Source organism: Xenopus laevis, chromosome 4S (assembly GCF_017654675.1).
Source record: "Xenopus laevis strain J_2021 chromosome 4S, Xenopus_laevis_v10.1, whole genome shotgun sequence".
Lineage (NCBI taxonomy): Eukaryota > Metazoa > Chordata > Amphibia > Anura > Pipidae > Xenopus > Xenopus laevis.
Genome location: NC_054378.1, coordinates 100,832,325 through 100,847,315, shown reverse-complemented (window position 1 = coordinate 100,847,315; position 14,991 = coordinate 100,832,325). Strand labels below are relative to the sequence as shown.

The window sequence follows — 14,991 nt, the reverse complement described above, 5'->3', positions numbered from 1 at the left end:
GCCGTGCAACAAAATTTTTTTGCTGCCGTTAGGGGTATATTTATCAAAGAGTGAAGTTAATAGTGAAGTTCCACCACTAGAGTGAAATTCCGCCACTCTCCATTCATTTCTATGGGATTTTTATAGGCGTATTTATCAAAGGGTGAACTTTCACTTTCACCCATTGATAAATACGCCTTTCAAAATCCCATAGAAATGAATTGAGACCTGCGGAATTTCACTCTAGTGGCGGAACTTAACTCTTTGATATATTTACCCCATAGACTTTAATGGGCGCCTGTGACATTTCGCCGGTGGCGAATTTTTGGCAGAACAGGTTAAATTCGCCCATCCCTACTGATTTGCTTTCTGCCTTTTAAGGGACAAAAAGACGTTTAATTTTTCGTTCTAGATCTGTGCTTTTCTGTTCCAGTACAAAATTACATGTTTTGCAAATAGCAAAGTTTTTGTTTTTTCTTTGATTTACTTCCCTATTGTGACACCGTTGCAAATGATATGAATGGCTCTGGATATTTGTGTATTCAAGGTTCTATCTGCATTCTATCACACTACAAAAACAAACAAGGCAGGTGAATTGGCTTCTGATAAAGTTGCCCAAAACGTAGATAGATAAAGCAGTATATATTAAGGGGGTTGTTCACCTTCCAAACACTTGTTATAGTTTAATTGTTTTCAGAATGTTCACCAGAAATAAAGACTTTTTTCCATTACTTTAAATTTTTCATTTATTATCAAAATCTAGTAAAGTTTACTGTCCCTGTCTCTGGTGTTTCAGTCTGGCAGCTCAGTAATTCAGGTGCAGATTCTAAACTTACAATTTGCTACATTTAGTTGATATATTAGTTGATACATTTCTCAGCAGCATCTGTGTAATATTAGCAACTATTGTATCAACTAAGTGTATCAATTTAGAACAGTTAGAGTTGGTGACCCCCCCCTCCCAGAGCTGCTTTAGAAGGTGAAAAAATGACATTGTACAGTATTAGAAAAACACACATAGAAAATAGAGAGTATTTGGAAAAAGTCTTTATTTCTCCTGAACAATCTGAAACCAACTGAACTGAAAAAGTTTTTGTTTTTGTTTTTTTTAAATCATTTTTGTTTGTAGTGTTAACTAGGGATGCACCAAATCCAGGATTCGGTTCGGGATTCGGCCAGGATTCTGCCTTTTTCAGCAGGATTCGGCCATATCCTTCTGAACTGCAGAACCGAATCCAAATCCTAATTTGCATATGCAAATTAGGGGCAGGAAGGGAAATGGCGTAACTTTTTGTCACAAAACAAGGAAGTAAAAAATGTTTCCCCTTCCCACCCCTAATTTGCATATGCATGTGCAAATTCGGTATTCGGCTGAATCTTTTGCCAAGGATTCGGTTGTTCGGCCGAATCCAAAATAGTGGATTCGGTGCATCCCCAGAGTTAACTATTCATAAGTTGTTTGCATTGGGTTCATAGCTTGGGAATCTTAAATGCATTCAGCTCCAATATGATACCATAGTAATGAATGTCAGTGTTGGTTTGGCAGCATAGTTTGGACTGAAAATGCAGCATGCAAATATTAAGTTGTGAGACAAATCTGATCCATCCAGTCTGTTATAGACATGAACAAAATGCTTGAGCCGGTGCACTCTGGCTAAATGCTGATGGAAATATTCATCGCTTGTAAGGTTTAAATATTCATTATTATTAACGTGTTTTTCTATTAAACAAGACTTTTCATTTAGTGTAGATGGTTTTCTTTATGTTTTGCTTAGGGGTGTAGTTTGTTTAGTGCATGCTGGTTATGTGGACAGACACAATCAAACACTTAAATTTGGCTCTGAAAGGCACTTCCCAACAACACTCTGATCCACCCACCTTTATTAAACACTGGCCAGACTGTGACATTTCTTTCCAGCACCCACCTCTGCCTGACTCAAAACATTTTCTGTTATTTATTCTATCAATAATTGGGCTGTATTCTAAATACGTAGTGTTATTGCTTGGGAGTGAAACAGGCTGTTGTTTTCTGTCATGTAATATACTTCTCAACATCTCTACTTGTCCTGCTGAAGCCAGTTGCCAAATGAATTACAGACTATATTTTCCCAAATCAACCCCCCTCCACCAAAAACAAAAAATCTAATCTATATGTGTCAGGGCTCAAAAATGGGTTACCAAAATCTGAATTTTTAGTGGAAAAAAACCCCTCTAATTTATTACACCCCGAGTGTTAAAAGTATGAATAAAAAAAGTACTATAACTCAGACCTGCCGAGTTCATGTAGAAGTTAATGGGAGACGTTCCGAAGATATCCTGATCTGTGCTGGGTTTCGTGCAATAATCCGAAGATTTCGTGGTTTTCAGGCAAAAATCTGAAAAAATCATACTATTCTAATCATAATTTTTCACGATTTTTTTTCATTAATGCATTAAAAGTTACTGGTAGTTTGATACTTTTTCACTGATAGGGCTGTTTTTGTCAGTAATTGTTACCTAAACCTGACTGTTATGGCAACCTGACTGTCCCTGTCAGTTTATAATGCTAACAGACTACTCATAGAGGAACATGGGGTCTTAGATGTGCAATGTAATGATGTAAAAAAAGGTTTCATTTCTGGTATCAGTAGCTATTTTTATAAATATATTACAAATGAGTTGTTGAAAGCAGAATTCAAATTCAGGAGATTTGCACCAAAAGATTTGAGTAGTGGAAAAAAACACATTCAAGAAATTTGAATGTTGATAAATCACCCTCTTAGGATCGTAGCACTATAACAGTATAGTTTAATAGATGCCAAGTAGGAGAAAGCTGAAGAAGGTGATGTAGGGCATGATAATGTGTGAACAGTCCTTTTAGTACAGGGACCTGTCATCCAGACTGCTCGTACCTGAGGTTTTCTGGATAATGGGCCTTTCTGTAATTTGGATCTTCATTAGTCAGTAAACATTAAATACACCCAATAGACTGGTTCTGCTTCTAATAAGGACTACTTATATCTTATTTGGGATCAAGTACAATTGCTGTTTTATTATAACAGAATCAAAGGAAATCACTTAAAAAAATGTTGATTATTTGGATAAAATGGAGTCTATGGGAGACGGTCTTTCAATAATTTGGAGCTTTCTGGATAACGGGTTTCCGGAAAACGGATGCCATGCCTGTATATCCATTACAACCAATTTAGAGACTTTTTCAAGGCTAACAAATGAATGTAATATTTGACTGAGTTAGACCATAAGTAGCAATCTCCAAGAGGATAAAGCCTGTATCATAATTCATTAAAAAGGATATTAATGTACCAAGCAGTGAATGCTGAAGTTTCTACCAGTAAAACTGTAAGACCTTTAGAGAAGTTGTACCAGGTGTTGAAGATAAGCACTTCTGTAAATGTATTAAATCATAATTGTAACCATGACCGTTGCAACATGGGGAAGCACATTTATCAATATTCGATTTCGAATTCATGTGAGTTATTTTAACGCACATGAATTTGATTTTACTCGAAATTCGAATATTCGATTATTTATTATAAAGATTGAATATCTGAAACGCTGACAAATTTTACAGAGTCGAAAATGCTAATCGAATTCGAACAAACTCGATTCGAGGTTTTTCTCCGAAAAAAAAACTCGATTGTCAGGAAGGCTGCAAACATCTCCCAATTGCTCACTGGACCTCTCCCATTGACTTATACAGCAATTCGCAGGTTTCAGGAGGCGAATATTCAAATTTGACTAAGGGTCAGAGTTTGATAAATCTCAGAAAATGGAGTTCGAATTTTTTAAAAAAACTCGTATCGAGTTTGGATAATTCCCTAGTCGAGTTTTTACAGTTTTGGCCATAAAAAAAAAATGAAAATTCGAATTTCAATTCGACCCTTAATAAATCTGCCCCATCACGTATGTATGTTAGGGATTACATTTGTAAGTGTGTGCTGGTCAGAAAACAAAGCTCCGTATCACAAATGTTTATAAAGGCTGATCATGTCTTGCAATATTTACTATACAGTAACCACCAAGGTCAGGGCCAGGGCCGGGGAGAGTAAGAGAAAGCAAAAAGCCCTTCAGTGCAAATAAATGTAATCGGGATTCACATGCTCAGTGCTGAACAGCTCCATATAAATCCAGCCTTAGGGAAGAATTATCATTGCAGAAATTGTTGGAGGCACCATACAAATAAGTTTTGTTTTTATTTGTTAATTTTGCTTATTATTTTATTCTGGTTAAGCTCGGGCCACCCAACTGGCACATTGATTGTTCCAATCAGTTATTCTATTAAACTTTGCAAATGTGAAATTACGCATTACACACACAGCTGGACAAAATTTGTTCTTCCTCATGTGGGGTGAAAAGAAGTTTTGTGTTGCGTTATGCTTGTTTAAGGGTAGGACTCCATGAGCGATTTCGCCGCGCTGCGTCTGCATCCGACAGTCGTGTCGGATCAACGCTGCGACATCATGCAACAATTCTATTACTTACTTTATTTTTGTCGCATGCGTTTTGTCGGATCGCGGCAAAATCGCTCATGGAGTCCTACCCTAAAGCATGCATTTCTTGTCTTATTTTTCGAGTTATATATGCTGCTTATAATATTCTAAAAATGTACATATTTGTACTTATCCAGCTACAAATATTGTGGTTACTCACATTTATGGGTATTTTATTTTCTTTAAAGACATCAGCCCTTCCTTATTAGTTGACCAGCAATAAAAAGGGCATCAAAAGACAAAATAAGTCTTACGCCCTTGGTTCCTAAACCAGTAAATGTATACACTGCCTTTTCACTATCCTGCTCACATGAGTTTGAGCTGCTGCTGCATTGTCAACCTGACATTCCTGATCCAGGTAACGTGCTGTTTCTCTGAGAATATTTGGAATTGACAATACATATCCAACAGGGCTTGTAAAATTAAGAGTTGTAGTCAGAGGGCAAAAGACGCATTAATGTACCATTAAAATAGGAAATAGGATTTTAAAATGTCCTGCTTTCAGCATTAATCTTTCACTCTCTTTCTCTAGAAATGCTGCAGTTTGTCAGTAATCAGGTGGGTGAGTTTCCGGACCTATTTGAGGAACAGCTGTGCCAGAGTTATCAAGGAAATAATGCAGTGGACACAGCCTTACCCAAAGCTTATAACCAGGCTATACAGCAGCCATATACTACTCCAACACCTCAGCCTCAGATGTTGCCTGTAAAAGCAGCCCCACAAGCCACACCCCAGAGAAGTGCTCCTCTTCTCCAGCCCAGACCAGTGGTTCAGACTTCTCCTCATCCTAAGCTGCAACAACAGACACTGATGCTCACCCCTAATTTCAGCACCGCACCACAGACCCGAATAATACAGCAGCCACTTATCTATCAGAATGCTGGTACTGCAAGTTTTCAGGGTGAGGAACCTATTAACACCATTATTTTCATTATTGCTCTAAAAGTACATTAAAGGAATTGTTCAGTATAAAAATAAAACGGTAAATACGCTGTGCAATATAAAATATGTTTCCAATATAGTCAGTTAGCTCAAATGTAATGTATAAAGGCTGGAGTGACTGGATGTCTAACATAATAGCCAGAACACTACTTCCTACTTTGCAGCTCTCTTGGTTTCCACTGATTGGTTACCAGGCAGTAACCAATCAGTGAGTTGAGGGGGGGGGGCACATGGGTCATAACTGTTACTTTTGAATCTGAGCTGAATGCTGAGGATCAATTGAAAACTTGCTTAACAGTTATGTCCCATGTTGCCCCCTTCAAGTCACTGACTAACTCTGAAAAAACTGCTGAAAAGCAGGAAGTTGTGTTCTGTTATGTAAGATATCTAGTCACTCCAGCCTTTATATATTACATTTTTGGCTAACTAGCTATATTAGAAACATTTTTATTTTGCACAACCTATCTATTTACCCAGGTTTTATTTTTACACTGAACTGTTCCTTTAAATAACATGATATGTGTATTTTAATCTCTTTATGTAAACTATTCTAAACCATCTGTTTCATCTATATTTCAAATTTTTGCTTTGTGTTTGTATAATGCATTGTTTTCACCTTTCTCCTTTACAGTTATTGTATTGCCCTTATTTTAGATGTTCACCTTTCTCCTTACTGTTTCCCTTTTTTTCTATCTCTCATCCAATGAAGTTTCCCCCTATGGAATTTCTAACTTCTAGGGTTCTTTTCGTTCGGCATGTTCACACAACAAGCAGACTGTCATAGGTGTTCTAGACTACAATGGCCAACACAACACTATTTGTTGTAATTACAATTTAGTGGTTTCTGTAATATTTGTAGTTTTAGACTGCTAATGCCAGTTCTCAGAGAAACACTTTTAGTAAGATTACATCATTTAATTTTTAGGATTAGGGGTTAGTCCACACAAGGAGATTCAGGTAGATTTTGTCACCTGGCGACTAATCGCCTCGTCCTCTGAGTGACAATCTCCCCAAACTGCCTCAGCCTGTTTTCCCATAGGCTACAATGAAAAGTCGCCTGCGCTAAAGCACATGCAGCAATGCGTTTTCAATAGTCGCCCATAGTTGTCTGGTGTGGCAAATGATAGCTCTCTATCAATTGATACTACTAGCATTAACATTTAGACTCTCACATACATACTGTAGCTTTTTAATCACCACTGCCAAGTACCAGTAATTGAAATACCAGGATCCAAAGCTGTTGCCTTAAGCTGGCCACAGACGCAAAGATCCGATCATACGAATCAACGTACGATCGGACTACCCCATCTCCCGACCTGCCACTAACCATTCCGATCAAATAAAGTACAAAAGAACAGATCTGGCGATGTTCTGCCCCTGACGGCAATCGTACGATATCTATGTCCGACAAAGCTAGTGACAGTCTCCCTCTGAAAATCGTACGATCGGCAATACATGCATTGATATTACCCACAGCCAACAAATCTTTTAACCAGTCTTTTCAACCAAACGACTGATCTCCACCGGACGAAAAATGTGAGGACTGTCCACACACGGTCAGAAAATCGTACGAATCCTCGATTCGTGCGATCAGATATTTGCGTCTATAGCCAGCTTTACTCTGACAGCAGTTAGCAGCTATGCCTATATTCATGTTTGTTTTCTATACATCTGAAAAGGACACTTGCCACTTCAGTTACAGAGGACCTATTATCAGTATATAAATGCAGATTTTTTTTCCCGTGTGCTTTGCCTGCAGTGCTTCAACCCTCAGTTCAGGGTCTAATGACAACACAGCAGATGCAGCCAGTCACAATTCAGCAGCAAGTACAGACCGTTCAGGCCCAACGAGTCCTGACTCAAGCAGCTAATGGTACAATCCAAACACTGACTCCAGCTACTGTTCAGACAGTTACCCCTCAGGTCCAACAAGTTCCTGTAAGTATATCACACTGATAGTGCTTGGTGCTTTAGGCTTTTAATATCTCCACGTGTAACCATGATATAAATGTGTGCTTTGCAGGTGCTTGTGCAGCCGCAGATAATCAAAACAGAGTCTTTGGTGCTTACTGCAGTGAAAGCAGATGGCAGCCCTGTGATGACCACTGTGCAGAATCCAGCAATAACAACACTTACTGCTCCTTTACAGACAACATCTCTCCAAGTGAGTTCTTCTACAGTTTTTATGTAGACCTGTGTAAATTGCTCTGTATCTTTATACACTGTTTCAAGCTTGGGGTGCTACTGGGCTGTAAAACTCATATAGAATTTGTATCCAGCATTCAATTAGTTTGGATTCTGTCATTAAAGTAAATGATAAACTGTAATATTTAATAATTATAACATTTCACTCAGTACTCAACAACCAAGCTAACCTCTAAAAACAAATTTGCATAAACGTGCTTATTACAGCAGGATGTGTGTGCTAGATTTTAATATCCGTACATACTAAAATCAGTCTTAAAAGGGAACTATCGTGAAAATGAAAACTGAATATAAGCGTCATCATACTGAAATAGGAAACTTTTTAAACACAATCAATTGAAAATTCTGCATTGTTTCTGAAATAATCAAGTTTATCTTCACTATCCCTCTCTCAGCATCTGTTTCTCTCCATTCAGGAGTTGGGTGTCAGATATTCATTGACAGTTAGATCCAATAAATCTTATAGGGGGGCTTCCTTTCCTAGCAGATGAATTTGAGCTCACTCAAATAACTGATTCCAGTACAAACAAAATCTAACAAAATAACTGCCTTTTGCACAAATTCTGCATGTAGAGAGACATGATGTCTAGTGATTTTAATAGAGTGAGCTATAATACATCTTCTTCCCCTATAAGATATATTGGATCTAACTGTTAATGAATATCTGACACCCAACTCCTGCAAGAAGACAGAATGAAGAGAAACAGATGCTGATGGGATATAGTAAAGATAAACTTGGTTATTTCAGAAACAATGCAGAATTTGTAATTGATTGTATTTAGACAGTTTCTTATTTCAAGATGCTAAATCTTATATTACATTTTCATTTCCGTGATAGTTCTTGTGGCCCTTCTTTCAAGAATGAAACCATAAGAGACCAAACAAAAAATGTGCTAAGGGAGCTTATTCCAGTTATTATGCCAGTCAAACCACTGGATCATTGGTTAAAATGTTGATTGAAACTTTATTCCGGCCCTGCAGAAAATTATCATCTTTTTGATAAATGCAGATAGCAGATATTCTTAAAAATGGATTAGAGTTCATTTGTTAATGGAAACATTGTTCTTTGATTGTAGTACCTTTAAACCTGAGCAATATCTTAGTACATTACAGTAGTTTTGCAGTATGGGGTCTGCCTGCAGTCTAGGGTGTGCTTGTGGTGTGTGTTTGCATTTTTCCTGCTTTTATATACCCAAAAATCCAAAAGCATCAGGTGAATATGCTAGTGCAATTATTTTTCATAAAATCTAGGCTCTGCTAAGCACAAACTGATCATAGAATCTATTAATGATTTCATGAACTACCTTGACTTGTTATCAGTAACTCAGAGGTGAAGGTTTGAGTCATAGTACAGCCACACATGGTTTGTTTTTAGTTACAGGAATGAGGATGCTGATTACATAATAATTGGAAGAAAAAACTTTTTATATGTTATCAAAAGTGAAGGCAGATATCATTCAACTTGTGTGAGTTGCAAGTTGCCTGTTAACAGCAAATCTATATTTTACATCCACACTGACCTATTAATATAAGTGAGAAGACATATAAAGGGTTGTTTGCTGTGTATTTTGCATTTATCTGTCCTTGTCTTGCTTTGCAATGTCATTGTTGAAAGAAAGAGAGCATTATTATAATTATCAAGAACTGTACCTGTACTTTTAATAGACCCTTATGGGCAGCAATGGGGCTTTTCTTACCACAATGCCAGTAATGATGGGACAAGAAAGAATGGCCATAGAACAAGTACCAGGAAGTCTTAAGCAACCAGAGGTACCCAAGGAAGGCGAGAGGAGAACAACACACAACATAATAGAGAAAAGGTATCGTTCATCTATCAACGACAAAATTATCGAGCTGAAGGATTTGGTCATGGGCACAGATGCTAAGGTTAGTGTTAGTGCATTTTTATGTGACTTATACTGGATTTCTCATATGTATACAGAAATTTAGACCTGCATACTCGGCACAGAAAGTAAATTCTTATACTTAATTTATTATATTTAATTTTTGGGTTCAATAACACGGTTGCCATTTGGTCCCAGCCTTAAATGTTTGAGTTTAATTTTATTCCATATGCAAAAAGCCTTTTGTAGTATAGGTTTAGAGTTCATTGATTGCTTTCAAAATAATTACCGTTTATTGAAACTAGCCATGGATGGTGAATCTCACACTGCTGACTAAATGCCGCCCTTTACATTTACCTCTGACCACCAGCCTCAGTGGGCCTCAGTTTATGGGCTGGTGGTCAGAGGTAAATGTAAAGGCCAGCATATAGTCAGCAGTGTGAGATAAAACCAGAAGGGAAGGTAATTTTGGATTCATCTATTCCTCATTTTATGAATGAGCAGATATGTTGGTAATTTAATTTTACCATCTATTGTCCTTTAAAAAGTATTTTATTGTTTGTTTATTGTTGCATTATCAGATGCACAAATCAGGAATCCTGAAGAAGGCCATTGATTATATAAAATACTTGCAACAAGTCAACCAGAAACTGCGCCAGGAAAACATGGCTTTAAAACTAGCCAATCAGAAAAACAGTGAGTATGGGAGCGACTTGATTTTATGTCCCTGGATTCTTCAGGGTCATAACAGAGTAATGATTTTAATGAAACATGCTTAAAGCATAGATGTAGGAATGAGTTACTTAAAGACTTGTCTAATGTTTCTCTTGCAGAATACTTAAAAGGTATTGATCTTAGCAGTCTGGTGGATACAAGTATTGGAATGAGAATGGATGAATTCAATCAAAACATCTTGATGATGTCTCCTCCAGCATCTGATTCTGGTTCCCCGGCTGTGTTCTCTCCATATTCTGTGGATTCTGAACCAGGGAGCCCTTTGTTAGATGATGAAAAGGTTAGCTTTCTTATGCTCTACAGGAAGAATTGTAACATTTTTGGTTGACACCTTTTGGCCAAGGCCCTCAACTCAAAATAAGTTTTAAACACATACCGTATAATAAATATATATATATATATATATATATATATATATATATATATATATATATATATATATATATATATATATATACACAAACATCAAATCTAATGCAGAGCAGCAAATAAGAGTTAACCCCAAATATACATTTTCTGGTTGGGCTTCCTGCAGTATCAACTACACATTCTTCACAAACATCACCCAAACTAGCCTTCATGCCTAGTCCCTGAAGTGATGGGTTTGGGTACCCTAGGGAGGTGGCATCCCAGAGTTTGGCAACCACTGCCCTTTAGAATTGTTTTCCAAACTGGAAGGTCTGTAGCCTTCTGTCCATTGTGGGATAGAGTTTTGGAGAATTTCAATTTGCTGACCTCCGTACTCTTGAGATCATCACTGCAAGGTGGCTCATACCATGGGCATTTTAGGTTAAGATTTATCTATATCATAAAATATAATTCTTATAAGGATTCTGTTAAACAAGCTATTTCATTGTGCACATTTCCTGTACCATAACTTAATGTATCTGTGTCTCTACTCACATTAGCACAGATTTTATTTTGTATTTCTCTACCATGATAATTGTTGAAATTTCTTAAATAATTGTTTGTTGAAGGTAAAAGATGAACCGGACTCCCCCACAGGACTGGGTATGATGGACCGTTCACGGATGCTTCTTTGCACCATGACATTCCTGTGCTTATCCTTCAACCCCCTGACATCTTTGTTACACTCTGAAAGTGGCCAGTACTCTGAGAGAGCAGTGCAACATGGAACAGGGAGAAACATGCTTGGTATTGAAATGTCAGGTAATATGCTCTTATTTCTCTGGGTGGTTGAAAAAATTAGTTCCAATTTTTCAGAGTTTTCCTTCTAATATGGTCAAGTTTGGACTAATAATCATTGATCTGATTTAGTATGGTAACAAACCTTACTTTACAAGCTGTATACCTTGGTACATGTCCCAATGAAGTCACTTTTATACAGGTAATATAATTTCCCATGTTCTGCCTTGCCTGCATAGTGTAAGACAGGGATCCCCAACCTTTTGAACCCGCGAGCAACATTCAGAAGTAAAAGGAGTTGGGGAGCAACACAAGCATAAAAATGTTCTTGGGCTGCCAAATAAGTGCTGTCATTGGCCATTTGGTAGCCTCTATGTGGATTGTCAACCTATATTGAGGTTCTGTTTGACAGTACACTTGGTTTTATGCAACTAAAACTTCTCCTCCAGGCCTCCAAGCCTGGAACTCAAAAATAAGCACCTGCTTTGAGGTCACTGGGAGCAACATCCAAGGGGTTGGAGAGCAACATGTTGCTCATGAGCTACTGGTTGGGGACCACTGGTGTAAGACATACTGGGAGACCAGCAGGCTCTCCTTTAAATGTCAACTCGCCAGTCCATAAATGGCTTTGTGCATGCACACCTCCCATCTTTCTGTTCAGTGCTGCTGGTTCTTAAACCTCAAAAGGGCACCAAACCTGAAGTGGACACCAGGAATGTATACCCTGCTACCAAATGCATTCTCCACATTTTTCTGACTATTTAAATAAAAAAAGTCCAACCAAACTAGAATCCACAATTTAGACCGTATTTATTATTATAAAAGCACAATTTAATCGGATCAGGGACAAACATGAAAAAATTGATTTTTGTCTGAAATTGTTGGATTTTCTGGCAGACCACAGAAACTTCCAAACAGGATAGAGACCTCTCCCATTGACTTATATACAACCTCTGTAGGTCTGAGATACTGGATTTTCGGATTTGGACTTTTTCAGGGTTTAATAAATCTCGAAAAATTTGAGGTTTTTTTCCACACAAAAAATTGGATTTTATAGTAAAAAAAAACTTGAATTTTTCAAGTTTTTGCCATTTGGACTTTAATAAATAACCCCCTAAGTGTGAGTCTGACATTATGACATGCTGGAGGTGTGTCTGTGCTGAGGCATCCGGGGACTGGCACATCAACAGGTAAGAATGCACCAGTCTCCCAGAGCACCTTTCAGATAACTATTTTTCCACCTCTTATTCTGCCAGAGGCCTTTAATTATTCTCCCTCCCTTCATTAATAATATGACAGAATAACCAGACAACACTTAAAACAGACAACAAATTAAAAGAACCAGCAATGACAGTGTTATACTGTAGCATACTTTTTTGCAGTGCAAGGATTTCCAAGGACTTAACTGCTGATGTGCACAGCTAGGCTCCATCACTGGGGGAAACTTTCTGCCTGGGGTACTGTCACGGTCAAACTGCTTTCCTGAGAAAGTTATTAAAGGACCAGTAACATAAAAAAATCTTTTTTTAAAAATGAGTTTCTACTTCATGAAAAAAAAACAAAACACCAAGACAGTTTTAACGTTAAATTCGCAAAGTCTTTATTAAGAAATTACTTACCGATTCTCTGCTTCTGCTCTTCAGAAATGGTGACAGGGCGACAATCCATCATGCATCGCTCGATTTCTCCTCCCTGCCTTCTATAGGAGATAGCCAGGGAGGAGAAATCGAGCACCACACGATGGATCGTTGCCCTGTCGCCGTTTCTGAACAGGAGTGCAAGCAGAGAATCGGCAAGTAATTTATTAATAAAGACTTTTTTCGTTAAGTAGAAACTCTTTTTTTTTTTTTAATTTTTTTATGTTACTGGACCTTTAAGCACAGCTGTATCTTCTTCTTGAAAACGTTACAGGTTTTTATGGCAGCTGGTTTGATTGGCTTATACCCACCTTAATCCTTTGGCTTGTTAATGGAGTGATTGTTCTCAGCGTCTTCATGAAATTACTCATCCATGGAGAGCCTGTGACCCGTCTACATTCCCGCTCATCTGTCAAATTCTGGAGACATCGCAAGCAGGCAGATTTGGATCTTGCTAAGGTAAAAGAAAAGCTTCTCAGTGTTGTTAAATGCAAGCACAATTTCTTTACTAGAAACAAGCATATTTTTAGTATCTAAACTTTGATTAAATTACAGTGAGCTTTGGCTTCCTTAACAGGGTTAGCTGTTAAGGAAATTCATAGGTATGCACCGAATCCAGTATTTTGGATTCGACCAAACCCCCAAATCCTTTGCGATAGATTTGACCGATCCTAATTTGCATTTGAAAATTTCCCTCCCTGTCTCTAATTTGCATATGCAAATTCAGGTTCGGCCGGGCAGAAGGATTCATCCGAATCCTGCTGAAAAAGCCCGAATCCTGGATTCGGTGCATCTCTAGAAATTTAGCCAGTCAGATTGGCTTTACAAAAATGCCTACTAGTCCCTCCCATCTGTACCCCTTCCTGATGCCTCCTTTTGAAAGCTGAGCAGGGAAGCTGGCAGCACACTGCCCTGTAGGATAGGAACCAGTCAGCAGCTAGGATAACCTGATAGAGAACTGTAGCCTGTATTTGCTTGTGTGAATGCAAGCTGTGATTAACTATTTTCCTCCTGCTGTGCTTCAGGCAGGGACCGTTAGAACACACCTATCCCTTATTTGAAACACAGACTGAGACCATAGTAGATCTATAGGAACCTCTAACAAAGGGGCCATTTCCATTTATAAAGATATGATTTTTTTAGCCCAAAATTAAACATCACTTTATTCATTATTGTCCACATGATTCGAGGGGTTTTTGGTTATGCTACATGTCTCCTTTAATGCAAACATATAGCTGCATGTAAACAAGAGACTTGCTGATCCAAACAGACCGTTTACACAAGAATTTTTGGGCTCAGACACTTCAAAGTGCAGACTTACATGCCCCCACAGAAACATTCTGACATCCTTAAGTGTGAGTGAGTAGTAGATTTGTAATAACAGTCTTAGTGATTATTTTTTCAGAAGAATCCTTGGTTACCCAAGTGCCATCTGCCATTTCAAAATGCTGTACTAAACAGGACAGACCACTTGATAACAAAAGTTTTTATTATTCATTCAGTATGTTTTTTTTGTTTTTTTTTTAAAGTAGATATTTCTTTCAGCTGCAGGGGCTGTTTTACAAGTGTTTTTACCATCTTTGCCTTGTTTCCAGGGGGATTTTAGCGCAGCAGCCTTGAACTTTCAGACATGCTTGTGTGTTTTGGGACGCTCATTACCTGCCTCGCGGTTTGATCTAGCATGCAGCCTTTCCTGGAACATCATTCGGTGTAGCCTGCAAAAGATCAGCCTTGTCCGCTGGCTGCTAAAACACTCCCCTGGGTACTGCAAAAAAGCAGAGTTTCAAGATGAAGCAACAACCAGTGCAAGGGATGCCGCCCTTGTATACCACAAACTGCACCAACTGCATCTCACAGGTAAAAACTACTAATAGATGGAAAGTCTGCAAAAAAAAGAATAGAAAATTAATCGAAAAAAACGTTGCAATGCTGCTCTTACAGGAATGGAAAAGTTTTAGCACCAGGGTCTTCTGTCACCGTTAATTGTTTTCCCAGTTGTGCCCTTTATATTTA

At 38.0% G+C, this 14,991-nt stretch overlaps 1 protein-coding gene across 3 annotated transcripts in view; it reads left to right on the top strand.

The window, feature by feature from the left end:
* Positions 1-14,991, top strand: part of srebf2.S (sterol regulatory element binding transcription factor 2 S homeolog) — a 36,544-nt gene that overhangs the window by 10,264 nt on the left and 11,289 nt on the right. For all 3 annotated transcript variants that reach the window (XM_041561647.1, XM_018261236.2, XM_041561646.1), the window contains 9 exons: positions 5,002-5,370; positions 7,171-7,349; positions 7,435-7,575; positions 9,282-9,503; positions 10,042-10,156; positions 10,294-10,475; positions 11,173-11,365; positions 13,253-13,437; positions 14,574-14,835. In XM_041561647.1, coding sequence (XP_041417581.1) covers positions 5,002-5,370; positions 7,171-7,349; positions 7,435-7,575; positions 9,282-9,503; positions 10,042-10,156; positions 10,294-10,475; positions 11,173-11,365; positions 13,253-13,437; positions 14,574-14,835 — 1,848 coding nt within the window. The remainder of the gene's footprint in view (positions 1-5,001; positions 5,371-7,170; positions 7,350-7,434; positions 7,576-9,281; positions 9,504-10,041; positions 10,157-10,293; positions 10,476-11,172; positions 11,366-13,252; positions 13,438-14,573; positions 14,836-14,991) is intronic.